Genomic DNA, 18125 nt, shown 5'->3' with positions numbered 1-18125 from the left:
CTGGCACCAAAAACTTAAGAAACGTGAACACGGTTGTCCCTATGTATATGCATCTTACTGATTTACATAATTCCCCCTAAGGTCGATGAACGATGGTAGTCTTTGCATGTAGCTATAAACACATCTGCATGCTACCATTAATGAATCAATTTCCAAAAATTTATTTTAAGTTACCACGTGGACACAGGACTGTCAGGACAGTTCAGTCGATGCCGGTGGAGATGACGACAAGAGGTAAATCTAAATATTACTATCAATGCCATCTGGTTGTACGAATTCCAATTTTAAAGCAATTTGTGCACAATCGCATCTTATTTGCTTTTGTTTACTGACACACAGTTGTTTACATAATGTTAATTGTCTCACCCTCAGGAAACGTATATTTGCCTGACAATTATACTGACATTAATCCCGTATTAATATGCCCTGTGTTGTGAAATACTCTAATTTTGACTAGGAGTGAAGTGAACAAAATAAAGATAAGTAAACGTGACAACTTTTGTTAAACTTATTTAATATTAATATACATTCTTTTGTTAAACAAATTATTCAGTATTAAATGTATTACATGTTAGATGCATTTATTAAATTATTAAATTATTTAAATGCACGAATATAATATTTATAACTTTGTATGAAAACCTATTTTGCGTTCATTTTGAGAAACCAGTCACTACCGATCCACTGACTGCAAAGCACATTGCCACCCCGAGAAGAAGAAAATTTTTCCATCCCTGTAAAAAGAAAAAGCTAAAACTACTTTTTAAGTCGTAGATATGGAAGGCAAAGAATTCACATCTTACCGTTATTTCTCTAAATACAAATATTCCCCATATGGAAGCAATAATTCCTGGTCCCTAGGACAAACAAACAAAATTTATAGTAATCATATCCTTGATCATATCCTACCGGTCATGTAACTCATGCATGCATAAATATAAATATTAACTGTACTCACAGTTGTTACAATTGGAAAACTGACGGACTCTGATAAATAGGTATTTGCAACAAACCAACCAACTATAAGTTAAAGGGAGGCATCAACAAAAATTAGTTTTGCAATTGCTATTAGTTGATAAAATTTAATTAACGTATGTTAAAATGAAGTGGACTAAAGTCTAAAAAACTAATGTATCCTGGATTTGTTATCGAACAAGTATATATAGTTATGTAACTATAAACTCTAGATCTTACTCTTAATCTCTTCGGAGAGTAAACATACTATAAGTGAAGATGCCCCGCTCTTCTATTTATTTTTACCTACCATCTCCAACTGCCCATAATATTCCCGACAAGAATCCTGGCGCAACAGCTTCAGAATATATGTCTGGTTTATTTCTTTTGTAAAGACAATATATGAGAAAGTAGACCGTGCTAGCTAGGAGAGTGCCACTAAACTGAGAAAACGCGTATTGTATTCCTGTTGAAAACAGAAAAAAACAAGTATAAAATGTATAAAATCAGTCTCACATGCATGCAGTATATTAAAAGAATTGAGTGAGGTAAATTTTCTAATGTTTCTTCTTTCAAAATCGCGTTATTTTTAGCGACGCATAATTCGTTGGCATGAAATAAAGAGAAGCATGTTTCGAGCAGTTGCTTCCGACCTGTGAACTAGAGAGTGCTCATGATTACAAACATCTAATTAATAGCACGTGCATGAATAAACTATAATTAGCTACTATATATATACCATCATCTGGAGCATCTTCGTTGTTTTTCTGAATAATATACACTGGAACAAAACTGATGCCGTATAAAATACCTGACACAACAGACAGAAATATTCCACTAAAAAAACACATACATATCATCATTAACATTATAGAATGACTTATAACCATACAGCATCATTTACGATCATATCGCCAACCTCGAAAAAGAGAACCCTGCATGGGTACGGCCGTACGGGACGCGGATCAGTTTCTATAGAACACGGATCAGTTACTAAAACTATATGTACACAATGACGTTTTCATTTTCGCTTTCATACCAAAACGGTTTCAAAAACCGTCAAGGCAAAGGCGAAGAAAACGACGCTCGTGTCCACACAGCCTTACCCCAGCATGCATGACGTTTTCTTAGTGATAATGAGTAAATTGATTGTGGATTAATGAAGAAATTTTCTTCAATATAGATATAGACGTCGAACTGGAAACGCTGTGAAAAGGCCATTAAAAGATTCAAACCAAACTCTGTTTTGTTATTCTCACTTCAGGACCGACCTCAGACTTTGTGGATATGAGGTTTTATAAAACTTTACCAATTTAACTAATGTTTCTGTTTTCAATTGTGAACTTTGTGAACGTACATAAATCGCTTCTGGTTTTTCGAAAAATTATCAACCCAAGAGGAGTCGCTGTCTTGCTTTACGCCCGCAAGCAGATAAACATTTTCCTCATCGTCGTCATCTTGAACTAAGCTATTATCGCCACGGCCATTACTGAAACTTGTCTAAAAAGTTTCAAATTAGACATAATTTAAAAAAGATAGTTTTGTATACTCTGTAATTTTTGTATTTCAAATTGATATGTATAATAGTTAGGCTAATCATTAACATACATTTGCAGAAGCAATATTCTCTGTTGGATCTTCACTTTTGATGAAAATAAACATTCCAAGGCTTTGAAAGACAAAAATATTTTTAAAAGAATACACAGCAGTCCTAATTCCCTTTAGCTTTTCAATTTGATACAAAATTAAATTGAAATATAGAAAAAGAGGTGCATGTGTGTGCAGATATCAGAAGAAAGTTCAAAAATTATTACGAGAAATACCTTATCATTGCTAACATGACTCCAATATAGTTCATTGCAGAATGCTGTACTGGTTGCTCACAAATTAATCCAAATGTCCCAAATCTACAGTATATATGTATAAAATGTATGTAATGTATGCATATAGTAGAAAGGCTTTCTTTGCATTTAGAGCAAGTTACCACACTAGTAACCTGTATAAGTTTTGAAGGTGACTGCAGTTGCATCCAAAAAATGGAACACAATGGAGTGAGGATCATATTCATTGATACATTTAATACCTGCCTGTTGCCCATCCTGCTATTAGATTAAGAGTTCCCCAAATTAATAACCCCATTGCTAAACCAATCGTTTTAATAACAGGAACAACACACATATTTCCAGTACACCAGATAACTCCTCCAACCATTACCAAAGGAAAAAATTTCCTTTCATCTCCATTGTAAAGATGAACAAATAATCCTAATATCCAAATCCCTAGACAAACTATCCATTGAAAGAAAACACCTATTGGTATAATAGAAAACAAGGTCATTGATGTATAATATTGGCAGGCATATAATACATATATATTCTAGTTACTAGTAGAACTCAATATACACTACTACACCTGGAAGCAGGAATAATGTGTATTTCCATATGTCATGCTTAGTAGAGGTGGCATAAGGAAACATTCCTGCTTATAAGGTCCACATACATCCAAATAAAAACAAGACATGGTACGTTTATTTATTTTGTCTGGGCACATACCATCTCCTGTGGTTATTTTCTTCACAGGAACAAAATTACTTCCAAACATGAGAATTGCCACAGAAGCACCAATATAACCAGCAGCGGGAGATAGGTTTGATATCTTGTGTTGACGTCGTTCACAGATTGTTAAATTGCTACTTCTGTTTGTTCTGTGAAGATTATCTTCAACAAAAAGCATTATTTATAATTGTAATGATATTGTTTATATATAATAGAGGTCATTATACAACCATTTACTCCCAACAATGTAATATTTTGTTAGCTTTGGTTGGGGTCATAGGTGGGTCAGCTCTAACCATTTATGTATCTTGAATAGTCCAGACAAGACCATAAAGATATAGTGATGTGCTTATTTGTCTAGGCATTGCAGTCAGTAGTCCACAACACCTTGCGACTGGGTATATTACAGCACCAACATAAATTCATTGAAATTGCAACATATTTTTTGTTTAAAATTTAATAGTAAATTAGCCATATAGCCAATTTACATGATAGTGCTACAATTAGTAGCTACTAATTGTAAGCTATTTTTAGAAGGTTTTTATTGGCGTCCTGGAAACGTTTTTATATTTTCTATTTACAAGTTCTGTTTTCTTTAAAAAAATACTATACATTATGCTATTACATATTCATGTTGCTATTTATTATACTAACCATAATTAGCGCCCTCTGTTACATCACAACAGTTTAAAATACAGCCGACGCAAATAAATAACAGTTTTAAAGCGAACATATTGAACAAGCCTGGATACTTGATTTCAAACGTAATCTATAATATCTAAAAATGCAGATTAATTATGTAAAATCTTATTTACAATCAATTTTCGTGACATATATAAAATATATGACGTTCGACATTCTCTCTGCACTTCCGCTGGTGACCTAACGAGAGAGCTGGGAACTAATGATTAATCAGAGAATAAAATCACATTGGGAAAATTTTATAACCAAGAAATATACAAAATTTCTGTTGTAAAAGTTTTTAACATTTTCTTATTGAACAATTTAAACTTTTATATAGATTATGTGATCTGTTTGTATAGTATTTTAAGTGGTATGTAGAGTTTTTATTTTATTTTGATTATGGTAGTCTGAATTAATAGTATGTGACTAGAAATTTCGGGTTATTCTTTTTTGATACACGTGTTACTGAAAATAGTTGGACTTCAGACTAGAAAAAATATTTTGGGGGTTATAAAAAGATAACCTGTTTAATTATGTGTTAGTTAAATTGATTTTTAATTTGTAAATTTATGACAAGAGATACAATTTATACTTTTTTGTGCCTTGCTATTAAAATAACAGCAGTTCAATTAAGATTAGCAAATCAAGCGAATACATATACAACATTAAAGTCATTGGGTCTCCTTGATTTGATACACTAGTGAAAACAAAGGTGCTGAAATGGTGTTGAGTTACATCTTGTGTTTCATGTTAGAAATTAATTTTTTTCAATATTGCATCATAGAGTGACTGGAGTTTTTGGAAGTAAAGGAAGAGTATGCCATCTGAAACCTTTGTGTTAAGAGCAGTTTAAAAATGCCTCAAAAGAAAGAAAAAAGGAGGGGGAAGAGAAAAGATAGTGATGACTGGTAAATTAGTTCTAATTGTTACATGGTCATTATATATAAATACCATTTTCATACCATCCACATACCATTTATTAAAGAATAAATTCATAAAATTAAAGACAGCCATTCCAAGGAAGTCTTATGCTCATAATTTTGAAAAAAGTAGTACCCCCAACATAATGGCTTATTCGTCATTGTGAGAAAGGTTAATTATTTAAAATGATATTTTCAGGGAAGATGAGGTTGCAAATGAGATTGAACAGATGAAGTTAGGCAGTGCTGAAGATGATACGGGTACCAAGGTATTGTTAATCATCATTCAGTTGTTTCATGAAATGCGCAGTTCTAACTATAGCATGAAGTGATGATGTAAGAATATAAAACCAAGAAAGCCCTCACAAAGTAGCTAAAATTTTATTTGGATTGTATTAATCATTGAAATGTAAACAAAATTGTGCAATCTGATAATATCTTTTCCAGAGTGAAGTTGGTAATGACAATGAAAATGCCAAGAAAAAAAAGAAACACAAAAAAGGGAAAGGGGCAGTTTCATCAGAAGAAGATGAAACAACAAACAATGTTGGTCCAAAATCAAGTTTTGGATTGCTTGATGTGGAGGATATTGATGACATGGGTGACGAAATTGAACCAAATGAGAGAGTAAAAAAAGATAAAAAAACAAAAAAAGGAAAAGTAGAAAATAAAACAAGTGAGGAAGACCAAGATTTGGAAAGTAAATCAAGCAATGATAATGTTTTTACTAAAGAAAGCACTGTAGGCAATGATGACAGTATAAAGGAAGTAAACTCTGATGAGGATGAACATAATTTTAAGAAAGAAAAAAGGAAAGCAAAGAAAAATAAAACAGAAAATGAAGAGGATGAGCATGAAAAAGCTGATGAGGAAGAAGAAACAACTGTCAAAACAGCAGCACAAAAGAGAGCTGAGAAAAAAGAACGAGACAAGAAAAAGAAGGATGCTCAGAAAAAGAAAACAAAGGAAACAAAAACTGAAAAAACTGAAAAAGTTGACGATCCTGAAAATTTAGAAGAATCACATTTAGGGGAGGGTAATAAAACAGCAGGTACATTGAATTACTTTTCTTTCAATATCTATATCTACACTAAGTAGGCCCTAAGTAGTAATATACCAAAACATAGTGTTGGCATGAGATTTTCCATAAACTACAGAAAGATCTGCCTTCACGATTTGTTATTAAGTGCGCCCAATCATTAAATGTCAACAGTCTTTCACAACAGATACAATAGATTTTAGGTAAGTGATAACTGTTGCAGTTATTCATCAATAGATATTGAGGATCATGAAAAATCTGTAAAAGTTGAAAAGACAGAACATGAAGAAGGTGCAAGAGGAGGGAACGTCTGGAGTGAAGGAGCAAGATGAAGTGGAAGATGGGGAAAAGATAAAAAGAAGAGAAAAAAAAAAGAAAAAGAAAGTAAAGGAAGAGGAAGCGCCTAAAGTTAAGAAACCTGCGAGGGGGATGATCAAGCAAAATGCAAGAGGCTCTTGAGAAAGCAAAACTCGAACAGGAAAGATAAAGGCAAGAAGAAGAAGCTAAAGTAAAGGCACTGGAGGAAGCTGAAAATCGACGACTGGAAAAGGTACGTTGTGCTCTAATGGGTCATATGTGAGAAGTCATTTTATGAACTTGTGGTGGATCTCTATGTGCTATGTGATCGCGCTCGACCACCACAAGTGCGATACTAAACCAACTATAGTGAGTACAAATTATTGCTTTGTTTTTTTATAGATCGACTTGAAAAAGACGTAAAGAGAGACAAAAACAAAAAGAAAAGGTTAGTAAGGAAAAGGAAAAGGTTACATAAATTCATTTTCCTATGTATGACAAGTACAGTGCAGTACATAGTTCGATCACTTCACTTCAGAAAGCACGTTAATGTAATATGATAATTATTATTTCAACAGGAGCGAAAAATGAGGTTGAAACAGGAAGGAAAATTCTTGACTCCAGCTCAGAAACAGAAGAAAGCTCAAGTTGAAGCACAGTTGGAGGCTATGCGAGCACAAGGTTCGTAATACATCATTAGTAGCGAGCGATACGCATGTGCAAGTTGCGGGATGCACTGTTAGTTAAAGTCTAAGCGTGCAAAATTTGCGTGGTATGTAGACTATTGCATATGTATATATATATCAATTACAGAACAAGAAAAATAATGTAAACAGGAATTTCAGCAATGGCTCAATAAAACGTGCTGATCTATTTAGGAATTGCAATTCCAAATCGCAGCGGTTCAGACCCGGGTGACGGAAAGAAACCTGTTCGATATGGTTATAAAAAGAAGCAAAAGCAATTCCAAGATAAGGCCGAAGATACAACAGCAGACGGTGAACTAGAAAACGCAGGTGAACTTATTGTCAGTCAAGTCAGTACAATATTTTTCATAGGGGAGCATAGCGAAAAAAAACGTTCGACACCAGACCTAAACAAGGGTTTTGCGTTGCCTGATGATCGTAACAGTGTTCGCACACGACCAGGCAATGAACTCTGCCTCTATTAAACTAAATGCTAAACTGGGAAAAAAAAGCGTTACTAAGTTTTTTTAGTGTTACAAAAAAAAGGTGTACTGATGAACTTACTTGCATGGACAGGAAACTGCATCTAAGACTATATATCATAAAAAGGGAAATTGATGTATTTTCAGAAGACAATGCAACAGAGACAGTAAAAGAAACTGAAGAAAACATTGAAGATAAGGTAATGAGATTTATTACTTCAGCATTACATATGATAATGTGTGTGAGGTCTTTAGGCCTGGTTCGAACAATGTGGAAGACGTAGCAATTTTTAGCTTCAGCTGCATCCTCGTTCCCAAAGTGTGCGAAAATCACTACGCGAAAAACCTGGAAGCGAGGATTATCCAGCTGGCAAAAGAAAAGAGGAAAAGCGAGTGTTTGTTTTCTGTCTTTAAGCAAGGTCTTCAATCAATCGTAATCTTTACTCCAATCTCAAAAAGTATTTATAGAATCACTGCATTATTTTGTGATATATTTTTAGTCTGAGGTTCAGGAAGATGATGTAAAAGAGACCTGGGATGATCAAGATGAGGAAAGCGATAAAGGTGTAAATAATTTGTTGTCCTAGGTCTTTTCAGGAATGTCGTAGGTTCTAAAAAGTGTTAAAGCTCAATCTTCTCACAATCAGCTTAGTGCAGTAAAATAAAGATCAAGTCAGTTTTGCGATTAGTGAACGTCATGTTCATCTCATTCGCTATTCCCTTCCGTGCAAAAAGACTGAATAAAAAAGTTTACTAAAACTGCAAGGTGCATCCTGTCATTTTTTAGGAAAATGAGATTGAGTTGATTAGAGATTGAGTTGGGTTATTTAGACACGAACCATGATCAACCAATTTTACTCTTGTTAACTTTTGTTACAGATACTGCCACTGCTGAAACACAACAGGTACTAACCTTTTATTATTTTGTGTTGAACCAACTGCAGTAGTTCAATAATGAGATTATATGTTCCCTGCAATTCTCAATTATTTTTTCACAGCAGCACGTTTTCTGATCACCACTCACTGGAAATTGTTTGAATTTTCCTAGAAAGCCTCGGGTGAAATTAATGAGGATGAAGGTGGGGAGGATGAAGACGAAGAGACAAGTGAAGATGAGAGTGAAGACGAAAATGGACAAGAAGAAGAAAGTGAATCTGGTGAAGATACGGAAAGTGAGTCTGAAGACGAATATGAAGAAGATGAATCGCTATCTAAAGAAGAAAGAGAATTTTTCAGAGCTGAAGCCAGAATAAAGGTATTTATTGCAAATTCGTTCTTAGCTATACTTAGCCTAAGCCTTCAAACTAAAACAATTTTTCTTCCCAGAAACGAAGGGAAAAAGCAGAAGCAGCCCGATCGAAGGAGAAATTACGGTCTCCCGTGATTTGTGTGATGGGTCATGTGGACACAGGAAAAACCAAAATACTAGATAAGGTTAGAAAATACAAAACAAATTGTACACTTCCAAATCAGGTATGTTAGTATGTGCGTGCGATACATGTTTTCGTTCAATATTAAGATCCGTCATTCTCATGTGCAAGATGGTGAAGCAGGAGGAATTACTCAACAGATTGGAGCAACCAACGTCCCAAGTGATGCGATAAAACAACAGACGAAAATGATTAAAGACGTATGTACGCCTCATCGAGCTGATCAGCATGAGTGCATCTATTATTTTTTTGTGCCTATTTGTAAATTATTTGTAAATTAAAATTTTAATTTCGTGCCTTTTATACCATTAGTGTTATGATGACGCAGTGTTTTCGAGACGCCTCGTGACGTCACGATTGTATTCTTTTTTAATCTATAGTTTACAGAATTTGACATGAAAATACCTGCTTTGCTGATCATAGACACACCTGGCCATGAATCTTTCAGGTACCATAATGTTTTTTACTAAATTATATTTATATTATTAAACGACATCATTGGGGGAGAATTATGAGCCAGCTTATATCAAGTTTTTATTGAATTTTCTTGTTTTATAGTAACTTGCGATCACGAGGTTCAACATTATGCGATATGGCAATTCTTGTTGTTGATATTATGCACGGTCTAGAACCGCAAACAATTGAATCTATAAATTTACTAAGAAATAAGAAAACACCTTTTGTCGTTGCCTTAAATAAGGTATGAAAATGAAAAACTAAACAGTGTATAAACAGTGTTTAAAAGCTGTACCTAATATTGCACCTGATGCTTGGAAACGTGACTGGTTTTCTATTTAATATTACCACTTTTTAAGGTTGATCGATTGTACGAATGGAAACGAGGTCCAAACTCGAGTATTATAGATACTCTTAAGAAACAAGGAAGGGGTACAAAACAAGAGTTTGAAGAGCGAATGAATAAAATTATCGGGGAATTTGCTGAAGAGGTTAGAAATATATTGCCCTATGCTTATCTTAACACAGTTCAAATTGTGTTCTAAATCTATACGAATTCGGAATCGCTATTTTAATACCATCAAAACTATTTTCTGCTGATATTCATGAATGACTAATGTAATTTTTATATATATAGGGATTAAACGCTATATTATTTAATAAAAATGTTGACGCCAAGACTTACATATCTCTGGTCCCTACATCAGCTCACACTGGGGATGGCATGGGTGACCTGATTTCATTGATTGTCAAACTATGTCAGACTAAACTAGCTCAAAGATTATCCTACTCAGAGGAACTGCAGTGCACTGTGCTTGAGGTATGTTTCATTGACACTATAGCAAAGACCAGCATGCTTTCGAATAATGCCAACGATTATGTTTGTCCTGTGGTATCTTTCAATCCTTTTTCATACTTTTCCCAACCAATGGTTACGAATCAAACTAACTATAAAATAAAGTTGCGCCTCTAAACGTTCTAGGTAAAGGCTATAACTGGATTAGGGACAACGATTGATGTAATTTTGACGAATGGTCGTTTAGCAGAATCTCAAACAATTGTATTGGGGGGAATACAAGGTCCTATTGTAACCCAGATACGAGCTTTACTCATGCCCCAACCTTTGAAAGAACTCCGGGTAAAGAATCATTATAAAGAATTTAAAGAAATTGAAGCAGCACAAGGGGTGAAAATCACCGGAAAGGAACTTGATAAGGCGCTTGCAGGATCGCCTTTGTTTGTGGCTTATGAAGAAGACGAGATTGAAGTACTTAAGGTGAACGTCTATTACAATGTTTGTCAAAGATGATTCAGAGCTAAGATATTTATGTACGCCCCAGATAAAAAAAATGTGCTGCACGCGCAAGAGCTCAGTTAGCTTCTATTTGCCACAATAATTCGCCACTGTATAGATTTTATTTGAACTATCTTTAAAATTTCCAGGTGTATCAAAACAACTATTTCCCACAATTTATCTTTATATTATAGATTTACTGTTGCTTTTTCGGCATACGAGATTTGTTTTCAGTTTTTACGAAGCATGTAATTGACACATTTTTTAGAGAGACGTAAACGAAATTGTTCAACAGACACTGAAATCGATCAAAGTTGCTGACAAAGGAGTCTGTGTACAAGCCTCAACACTTGGTTCTCTGGAGGCTCTCTTAGAATTCTTGAAAACTTCAAAAATACCGGTATGTACTTAAAAAATTCAATTGAGGTACTGTTTACTCGTAATTTTAAACTTTGAAATGGAGTATTTCTATGGAAAACGTGAAACTAGATATTACAACAAATGTTTGTAACAATTTGTGTTCAAATTTCCCACTTTTCTATTAATAATTTTTTTTCAGAAACCCTAGGGAGCCACCTTAATTACGTCTGTAGCAGCAGAATAAATTATAGCTTGTATTTTTAGAATTTTTATCTGACACGGTGTTATTTGTTTTCAGTATTGTAGTGTTAGTGTTGGTCCAGTTCATAAGAAAGATGTTATGAAAGCCTCAGTGATGTTGGAGCATGATAATCAGTAAGTATTTATGACCAATAATGAGATAATTATAATATTGAGGTTAAATACTCTTGTGCATGTATATGTGAAATATGTGACTGGATTTTTAGGTTTGCAGTCATTCTCGCATTTGATGTAAAAGTTGAACGTGATGCCCAGGAACTTGCAGATAATCTTGGTGTAAAAATATTTACAGCTGATATTATTTATCATCTATTTGATAAGTTTATGAGCTACAGGGAGGTAAGCTGTTTGTTTACTCCCAGTTTTTTTGCGCGTTGTATAACCTCTTGATCATTGGCATTGCTTAAAACAGGGAAACTTGACACGAACACTTTCGTCTTTGGCTGGGGAAGGGGGAGGGGGTGCGGGAAAAGTTTGGAAAAAGCTACAATTAAAGATGATGAACTATTTTTACAGGAATTAAAAACAAAAGAGACGAGATGAATTCAAGCACATTGCGATTTCCATGTAAGTTACGGTTCTCACTGAACACATCTTCAATACTCGAGATCCCATAGTGCTTGGCGTTGCTGTTGATGCTGGTATTGTCAAAGAAGGAACTCCGATATGTGTTCCTAGCAAAGAGGTAAGTGGGGTCGAGGTTATTGTCTTCGTTGTAACAATGAATTATGCGTCTTTAGCACCCGTGTGGTGTGATTGTCTTTCTTGAAAGTCGTTTCTATAACCTAATCACTACAGTGGACTGAAAGCCGGAATTTTATATACAACGTACGTAGCCGTAGTATATTTCAGTATGATTTTTGTATAGTTTGTTGACATTGGCATTGTGACTGGAATTGAACGAACCATAAACCTGTGGAGAAAGCAACTAAGGGAATGGAAGTCTGTGTTAAAATCGAACCAATTCCTGGAGAAGCACCCAAGATGTATGGTCGTCATTTTGATTATACAGATCCACTTGTTAGTAAAGTAAGTCAATACTTCAGTCAATAAATGATACATCACATAGCAATTAGAGTAAGGCATTTACATAATATCTGTCCTCACAAAATCCTTTACAGATATCTCGGGAATCAATTGACGCTGTTAAAGAATACTTCAGAGACGACCTTCAAAAAAGTGATTGGCAGTTAATGATTGAATTGAAAAAACTATTTAAAATCATATAAATTGCCCAATTTCAATTCTATTTACAGCTCGTAAAAGATGTCTTAATTTCTTTTAAAACGAAACTCAGGAGACGTTTCTCATTCGAATGCAAATGAAAACATAAAATATACTTGGTTCAGTCTTTTAGATCTTTCTTTTGCAATAGTTAATTCTGCGGGCTATTAATACTTCGGGACCATTATTTGGTACAGTTTGCAAGTCGCCATCTTGCATAGTATTTTTTCCGATTCCGGCGCAGTATGCATCGGTTTAATCCCAAAATAGAGAAAGTATAACGGAATTCGTTCATCTTATTTTATTTTCTGTACGAGAGATTGACGACGATTATAAAAAACATTGAATTAGGAATCAGTTCATGGTTATAGGTTACATTGGAGGGTGTAATAGTTAAAATTATATAGATTTTATTAGTCGTATTTAATAAAGTATGTTCTTTCCAGTTTCTTTGCTGGTTTTTGTGCTTTCATTGTTATACAACCGACATGTATTTCATTCCTATCTATGTAAATTCGTCCCAAGAATCTTTTATTTCTACGTCGGCTCCAGAATTCTCCACTTCCTGAATTTCAACTTCATTTCTCCGAAAATGTTTAATGAAAGGCATCCATTTCAAGCGGCCAATGCTCTCGGCGTCTAACGAATGCTGGATACGATGCAAGATTTTATGTCGTAACTGCGTCACTGCCGGTACGCTTGCACTCAAGAACAGTAACAAGGCAAATATTCCCAAAACGAAAGATAAAATAAAAGCAGCAGGCATCGAAAATATTGTCAGTAATCCTCCAATGAAGACAAGTGTTGTTGCTATAACAGCTATTGCAAATGGTATCCAGAATGGAGCCAGAAAAACTACACATGCCAGTAATAATAGTTTATAGACATACACGTTGGTTGAAATTCCCATTGTTTCTCTAGACACACTCTCCATACAGTCATCTGTAATGTCAATGTAGTGTGGAAAATTATCTTCTATACTAAAAGTTCAGGCTTTCTTTCGTGCTGTGTATAATTGAGCTTAGATTTGGCAGTCTCGAAGCAGGTCACACAAATTGGCTCTTGTGTTGTGCCTCTCCTAGCTTGACATGTGTAACTTATAATTTTAGCACCATGCAACTCTCGAGTGTAGCAACTCTCCGTAACACTATAATCACCATCAGTCCGTTAAATAATAATGCGATTCTTACCACAGGTTCGAATTAGAACCATTAGTTCACGTGAACAATACCCAACCCGACCGAAACCCGCTGTACCGAGTCAGTGCTGAGAGTCATGCAAAATAGATTAAAGTTCAAGAGAGAAATTTCTTACCTGCATGCACAAGTCTTAATTTTTAAAATCTTTGGTGAAATATATGACGGAAAATTAATCAAATTGTGATGTCATAAGACTGATCTACAGTAGACTGGATTAAACATTTTTATTCAGCTGCGTACAACCATCACTTGACTTAGCTCCTCCACAGTCCATTCTCATTCGTCCAGCGTGTGTTATAACAACTTTCTATCACATATAAAGATGGAGTATTTAAAGGGGATGATTAAAACCTTTTTTTTTCAATCCCAACAATTGGCAGCAAACTTTCGTTATACTGTATGATCACTATATACAGTTCAGTAAGAGGCAGGTGCACTATGGAAAGCCTATTTAACTAACATTCAACAGTATAAAATATAATATCAACTGTAAGGCTGTCTAGCTATCAGCATCTATTTCATTAACAACCCCTGCAGCTTTCAAACAAGAAAAGAGGCTGTTGTTTCCACTGATTTGAAAATGTAAAGTCCTCTTTGCATAATAATTGCTGTCAATATTTTCAATGTTATCTATGATATCTTGCAAGAGATGAGCTCTTCCAGCAACACTACCAGGTGCCTCGTACTCTACATGCGTGAAATGCACGTGAAAATGATAGTAAGTTGGCTGGTAATGAACGAACACACGAAGTTGTGATGGGTAAACATTGTAAGTCTTCAGGATTGCCTCCTATAAGATAAATATATACCTATATTACTTTCAGAACAGTTTTACAAGAATATCAATTTCTTTCAAGACATTTTTCATTAATTTTCATGTATCAATTTCATTACTGAGGCAGATTGAGGGTAAAGGTTTCTTACTGATCCTTGTTGAAGAATATTCTTTAGAAGTGGTAAATGTGAAGAATTTAAATCCCGTAATGTATTTATTCCATGTTTATAACAAATTGCCATAACATAAAGACTTTTCATTTGTGTTTGTTCCCACTTGAGATCAGGCAAAACGATAAAGCCATGTTCAGAATGTGAATCTTCATATATGATCCGATCTGATTCTGCTTTCTTCTCCAAAATATTATACACCCACTAAATTATAACAAAATATACAATACGTTTACCATTTATTCTGCAATATTTAGTTTTTCTTATGTTCTCTTCACATCGCTTATTAAAAAACTTTATGAAGAGTCAGTTTTACAATCACAATTGCCATAGACAGAATACTTTAAGACTTTATTAGCTATGAGATAGATTACATCATTACATAATCTGCTATTCAGGTGACATATTTTACCTGTAAATGAACAGCTTGTTCTTTAATGAATGGAAGAGTGACTTTTTTATAAACATCTGGTGTTTCCGCCACTAAGTAAAATTGTTGAGCTGAATATTTTTTGACATGTTTTTCAGTAGCTGGATATATCAGTGTATTCTTCACAAAATTGATTTCTTCTGGAAACTTGCAAAGAAGTTGAGAGTAAATATCATTGTTAAATTGCACTTTCATCTGACCATCACTGGAAAGAATCTTGTCAATCATGGTATTAGAAAATGGGGTCTTTTCAAGAATAGACACAGCATCTTTATGCTCAATTTTATCTAAACAAAGGAATAAAGACAATCAGCATGTGGGACAATCAGAATTTACACTATTAAAGGTTAGAAATCAACCCCAATTCAATAGATTTGACCCCATCTATGGCTAACATTTCGAACTCGAAGCTCACTTCAAATTCTTGAGAATAACACTTTTAGATGTGCCAGAATGATACGACGGATAGACTGGTATTTTATTCATAATTTTTTATTGATTGATATGTATTCGTAGCACAACTGTACAAAACTACTGACCTTGCAAATGCAAAATTATTGTTTTATTCCTAGCATTCTCTGAAAGAACTTTCACCAATTTGAAATCACTCATTGCACCATGCTTCACTTTCTTAGAGCTTTTATTCTCAATTTCGCCAACCAATGATCTTTTTTGTGAGCTATTGACCTGATCATTGATCTTATCACTCCTGGCTTCCGCCATGTTTAACTTCCCTGTTATAGTACTTCATGTGCGCGCGGAGCAAAACAAATTACCATAATTTTGAGGAACCAGATTACCAGAGGGCGCAGAAGTCAGAAAGGCTAAGGTTCTACGTGAATGAACGTGAAAGCCGCTCCAGAAAACGTGATGAAACTCGTTTATATGTTGCACTTCGGTTTCGTCGAAAACAGTAAGACAATTGATTAGATGCTCACAGCTCAGCCTCCATAATTACTATCGTTTCTCCGTTCTGATGCAACCGATATGTGACGCCAAAAGCAGATAAATACAACTTTAATGTAAGATCCCAAGCATATAGAGTCCACTGATCCCAAGTAAAGTGAGAGATAGTCATTTCAGCAGGCAATAGGTTTATTTCATGAGTTTCGTCTACTTCCATAAAGCAACTGACAGTACTTGATATAAATATAAATTTTTGAAATTAGCCTGCACTATCTGTTTATTCACATTTAGTATAAAGTTCATGGATTTTAGAAAGTTAAAAATTTTCTTTGTCACAAACTAGCTGACTAGCAGTAGTCTGTGTACAACTGCATAGAAACTGCATATAAATGTTTATTTATCAAAATATATTTGAAATATTTTTTAAAAAGTTTTCATCATTGTCTTCTTCTAATTCAGAAAAAGATATGCATTGCTGGTCTCCCTCACATATTTTCTTGTTTTGAGAAACCTCCAGGTTCTTGTCATCATTACTTAGTTCTCTTCCTTTTTCCATAACATAGAAAAAATAGTGAAAGTAATAGCCAAAGATATTTGTTGTAATTGACCAGTTATACTCAGACTTAGCAAGGTACAGCTTCCTGAAGTGTGGCTGTGAAAATGCCACAGATATAAAACGCCCTCCAATCTTTAGGATCTGAGAAATCTGTAGGAAAAAATGTAAAGGTTTTCAATTTCAAATAAAGCTAGGATTAGGGACAACCAATCTGAGAAACCAAATTAAGTTTTAGTTTTTTCCTATCCATTAATCATATTACTAAAATGTTTGCTGGTACATGTTGTTAAGAAACTTACATTAATTCAATAATTTTTATCTATTTAGCTTTCAGCTAATATAATTGGCAATGGTGGGCAATTTTGAATAGTTTCATACCTGTAAAAGAACAGTATGCATAAACTTGCGGCTATGTTCTGATGGGTTCCATAAATTTTTCTCGTCCACTAGGAAAGTATCTAAAGTTCCCTTCTCTATAATAACATCAAATGAATTCTTATCGAAAGTCATTTTTGTAATATCCATTTGCAAATATTCCATTCCAATAAGTTCTTGATGTTTTTGCCTCATTTTCTCAATAACAACTGGGGAATAGTCGATATTCACAATATTTGTATATCCATCATTATACATTTCTTCACTTAACCTACTATTACCACAACCTAACATTAAAATTCTATCACATTTTCTAACATGTTGGATTGTTAAGTGCCTAAAATCACAGTAGCTTTTACACCATTCAAAATTGTCTTCAACAGCGAACCTTTTGTTCCAATATTCTTTTAGCATATAGGTTTCACTACTGTCTGGTAAATCCATGATGATAACTAACCCAATGTACCACAATAGAAAAAACTGTAAGTAAAAACCGGCCGGAATAACGAATGAGATTACTATGATTACGATTTATTTATAAAATTATTAGAAGTAAATGGTAAATACCACTGCCCAGGGTGCAAAGTGAGCCCGCTACCCAAATCTATCGTTTTAAAACCTGTTGACTTTTGAGGCCTGCCTAAAAGAAAAAAGCAGCGAAAACAAGTGACAGAAGATCCAAAATCATCCTAGATTCGCTTAAGATGAATGCTGTGGCCATGGTTGACGTTTGACTGTTTATTTCACAATTTCCTCCGTGGTGGCGAGCTCATCATTATCAGGCGCGAAAAATACTTATCAGGCCCGAGAATATCATTATCAGGCGCGAAAATGCAACGAGCGTCTTGCCCTTGAATTGAAGTTTAATAGATAGGGAGCACATTTGGGAGCTAGGGTGTGTCAAGTATACACGTACATAAATAATCGCACCGCGCCATTGCTATCTCCACTTGCGTGCGTATGCGCACGTAAAGTTAATATTTTCTAAGACTGAGTTTTTCTATGCCAGCAAAAACATCTCCATCAAATATTTTTTTGGTTTTATAAGTATCATTCATTTAAACCTTTTACG

At 34.4% G+C, this 18125-nt stretch overlaps 4 protein-coding genes across 4 annotated transcripts; 1 reads left to right on the top strand and 3 right to left on the bottom strand.

Annotated features, from left to right (window-relative positions):
• Nucleotides 1-555: 555 nt before the first annotated feature.
• On the bottom strand, nt 556-4364 carry LOC114521418 (transmembrane protein 144-like). The gene is made up of 11 exons (XM_028541868.1): nt 4164-4364; nt 3507-3671; nt 3038-3263; nt 2778-2861; nt 2563-2623; nt 2312-2454; nt 1694-1791; nt 1265-1420; nt 959-1020; nt 804-857; nt 556-734 (listed from the first exon to the last, which is right to left on the bottom strand). Exons 1-11 carry the CDS (start codon nt 4240-4242, stop codon nt 654-656), a joined length of 1209 nt encoding a protein of 402 aa, XP_028397669.1. The 5' UTR covers nt 4243-4364; the 3' UTR covers nt 556-653.
• Nucleotides 4365-4422: 58 nt separating this feature from the next.
• On the top strand, nt 4423-13065 carry LOC114521547 (eukaryotic translation initiation factor 5B-like). The gene is given in 26 exon segments (XM_028542012.1): nt 4423-4563; nt 4978-5101; nt 5313-5382; nt 5561-6164; nt 6390-6443; nt 6863-6897; nt 7028-7130; nt 7328-7465; nt 7765-7817; nt 8118-8181; nt 8497-8522; nt 8666-8872; nt 8944-9051; nt 9137-9247; nt 9428-9495; nt 9606-9747; nt 9863-9994; nt 10141-10323; nt 10486-10779; nt 11066-11197; nt 11456-11532; nt 11625-11757; nt 11915-12103; nt 12287-12317; nt 12320-12447; nt 12540-13065. Coding segments are annotated over 25 exon segments (3243 nt in total). The 5' UTR covers nt 4423-4563; nt 4978-5048; the 3' UTR covers nt 12648-13065.
• Nucleotides 13066-14056: 991 nt separating this feature from the next.
• Nucleotides 14057-15940, bottom strand: LOC114521478 (m7GpppX diphosphatase-like). Its single transcript, XM_028541944.1, has 4 exons — nt 15756-15940; nt 15199-15503; nt 14766-14990; nt 14057-14631 (listed from the first exon to the last, which is right to left on the bottom strand). Exons 1-4 carry the CDS (start codon nt 15937-15939, stop codon nt 14341-14343), a joined length of 1005 nt encoding a protein of 334 aa, XP_028397745.1. The 5' UTR covers nt 15940; the 3' UTR covers nt 14057-14340.
• A 412-nt stretch (nt 15941-16352) lies between these two features.
• LOC114521505 (EEF1A lysine methyltransferase 4-like) lies at nt 16353-17573 on the bottom strand. The gene is made up of 2 exons (XM_028541973.1): nt 17057-17573; nt 16353-16828 (listed from the first exon to the last, which is right to left on the bottom strand). Exons 1-2 carry the CDS (start codon nt 17495-17497, stop codon nt 16523-16525), a joined length of 747 nt encoding a protein of 248 aa, XP_028397774.1. The 5' UTR covers nt 17498-17573; the 3' UTR covers nt 16353-16522.
• Nucleotides 17574-18125: the final 552 nt, after the last annotated feature.

This window comes from Dendronephthya gigantea, unplaced genomic scaffold, assembly GCF_004324835.1.
Source record: "Dendronephthya gigantea isolate DGI-Jeju-01 unplaced genomic scaffold, DenGig_1.0 000020F, whole genome shotgun sequence".
In the NCBI taxonomy this organism is placed as follows: domain Eukaryota; kingdom Metazoa; phylum Cnidaria; class Anthozoa; order Malacalcyonacea; family Nephtheidae; genus Dendronephthya; species Dendronephthya gigantea.
The sequence above is the reverse complement of the archived record's forward strand: the minus strand, read 5'-3'. Positions and strand labels throughout refer to the sequence as shown.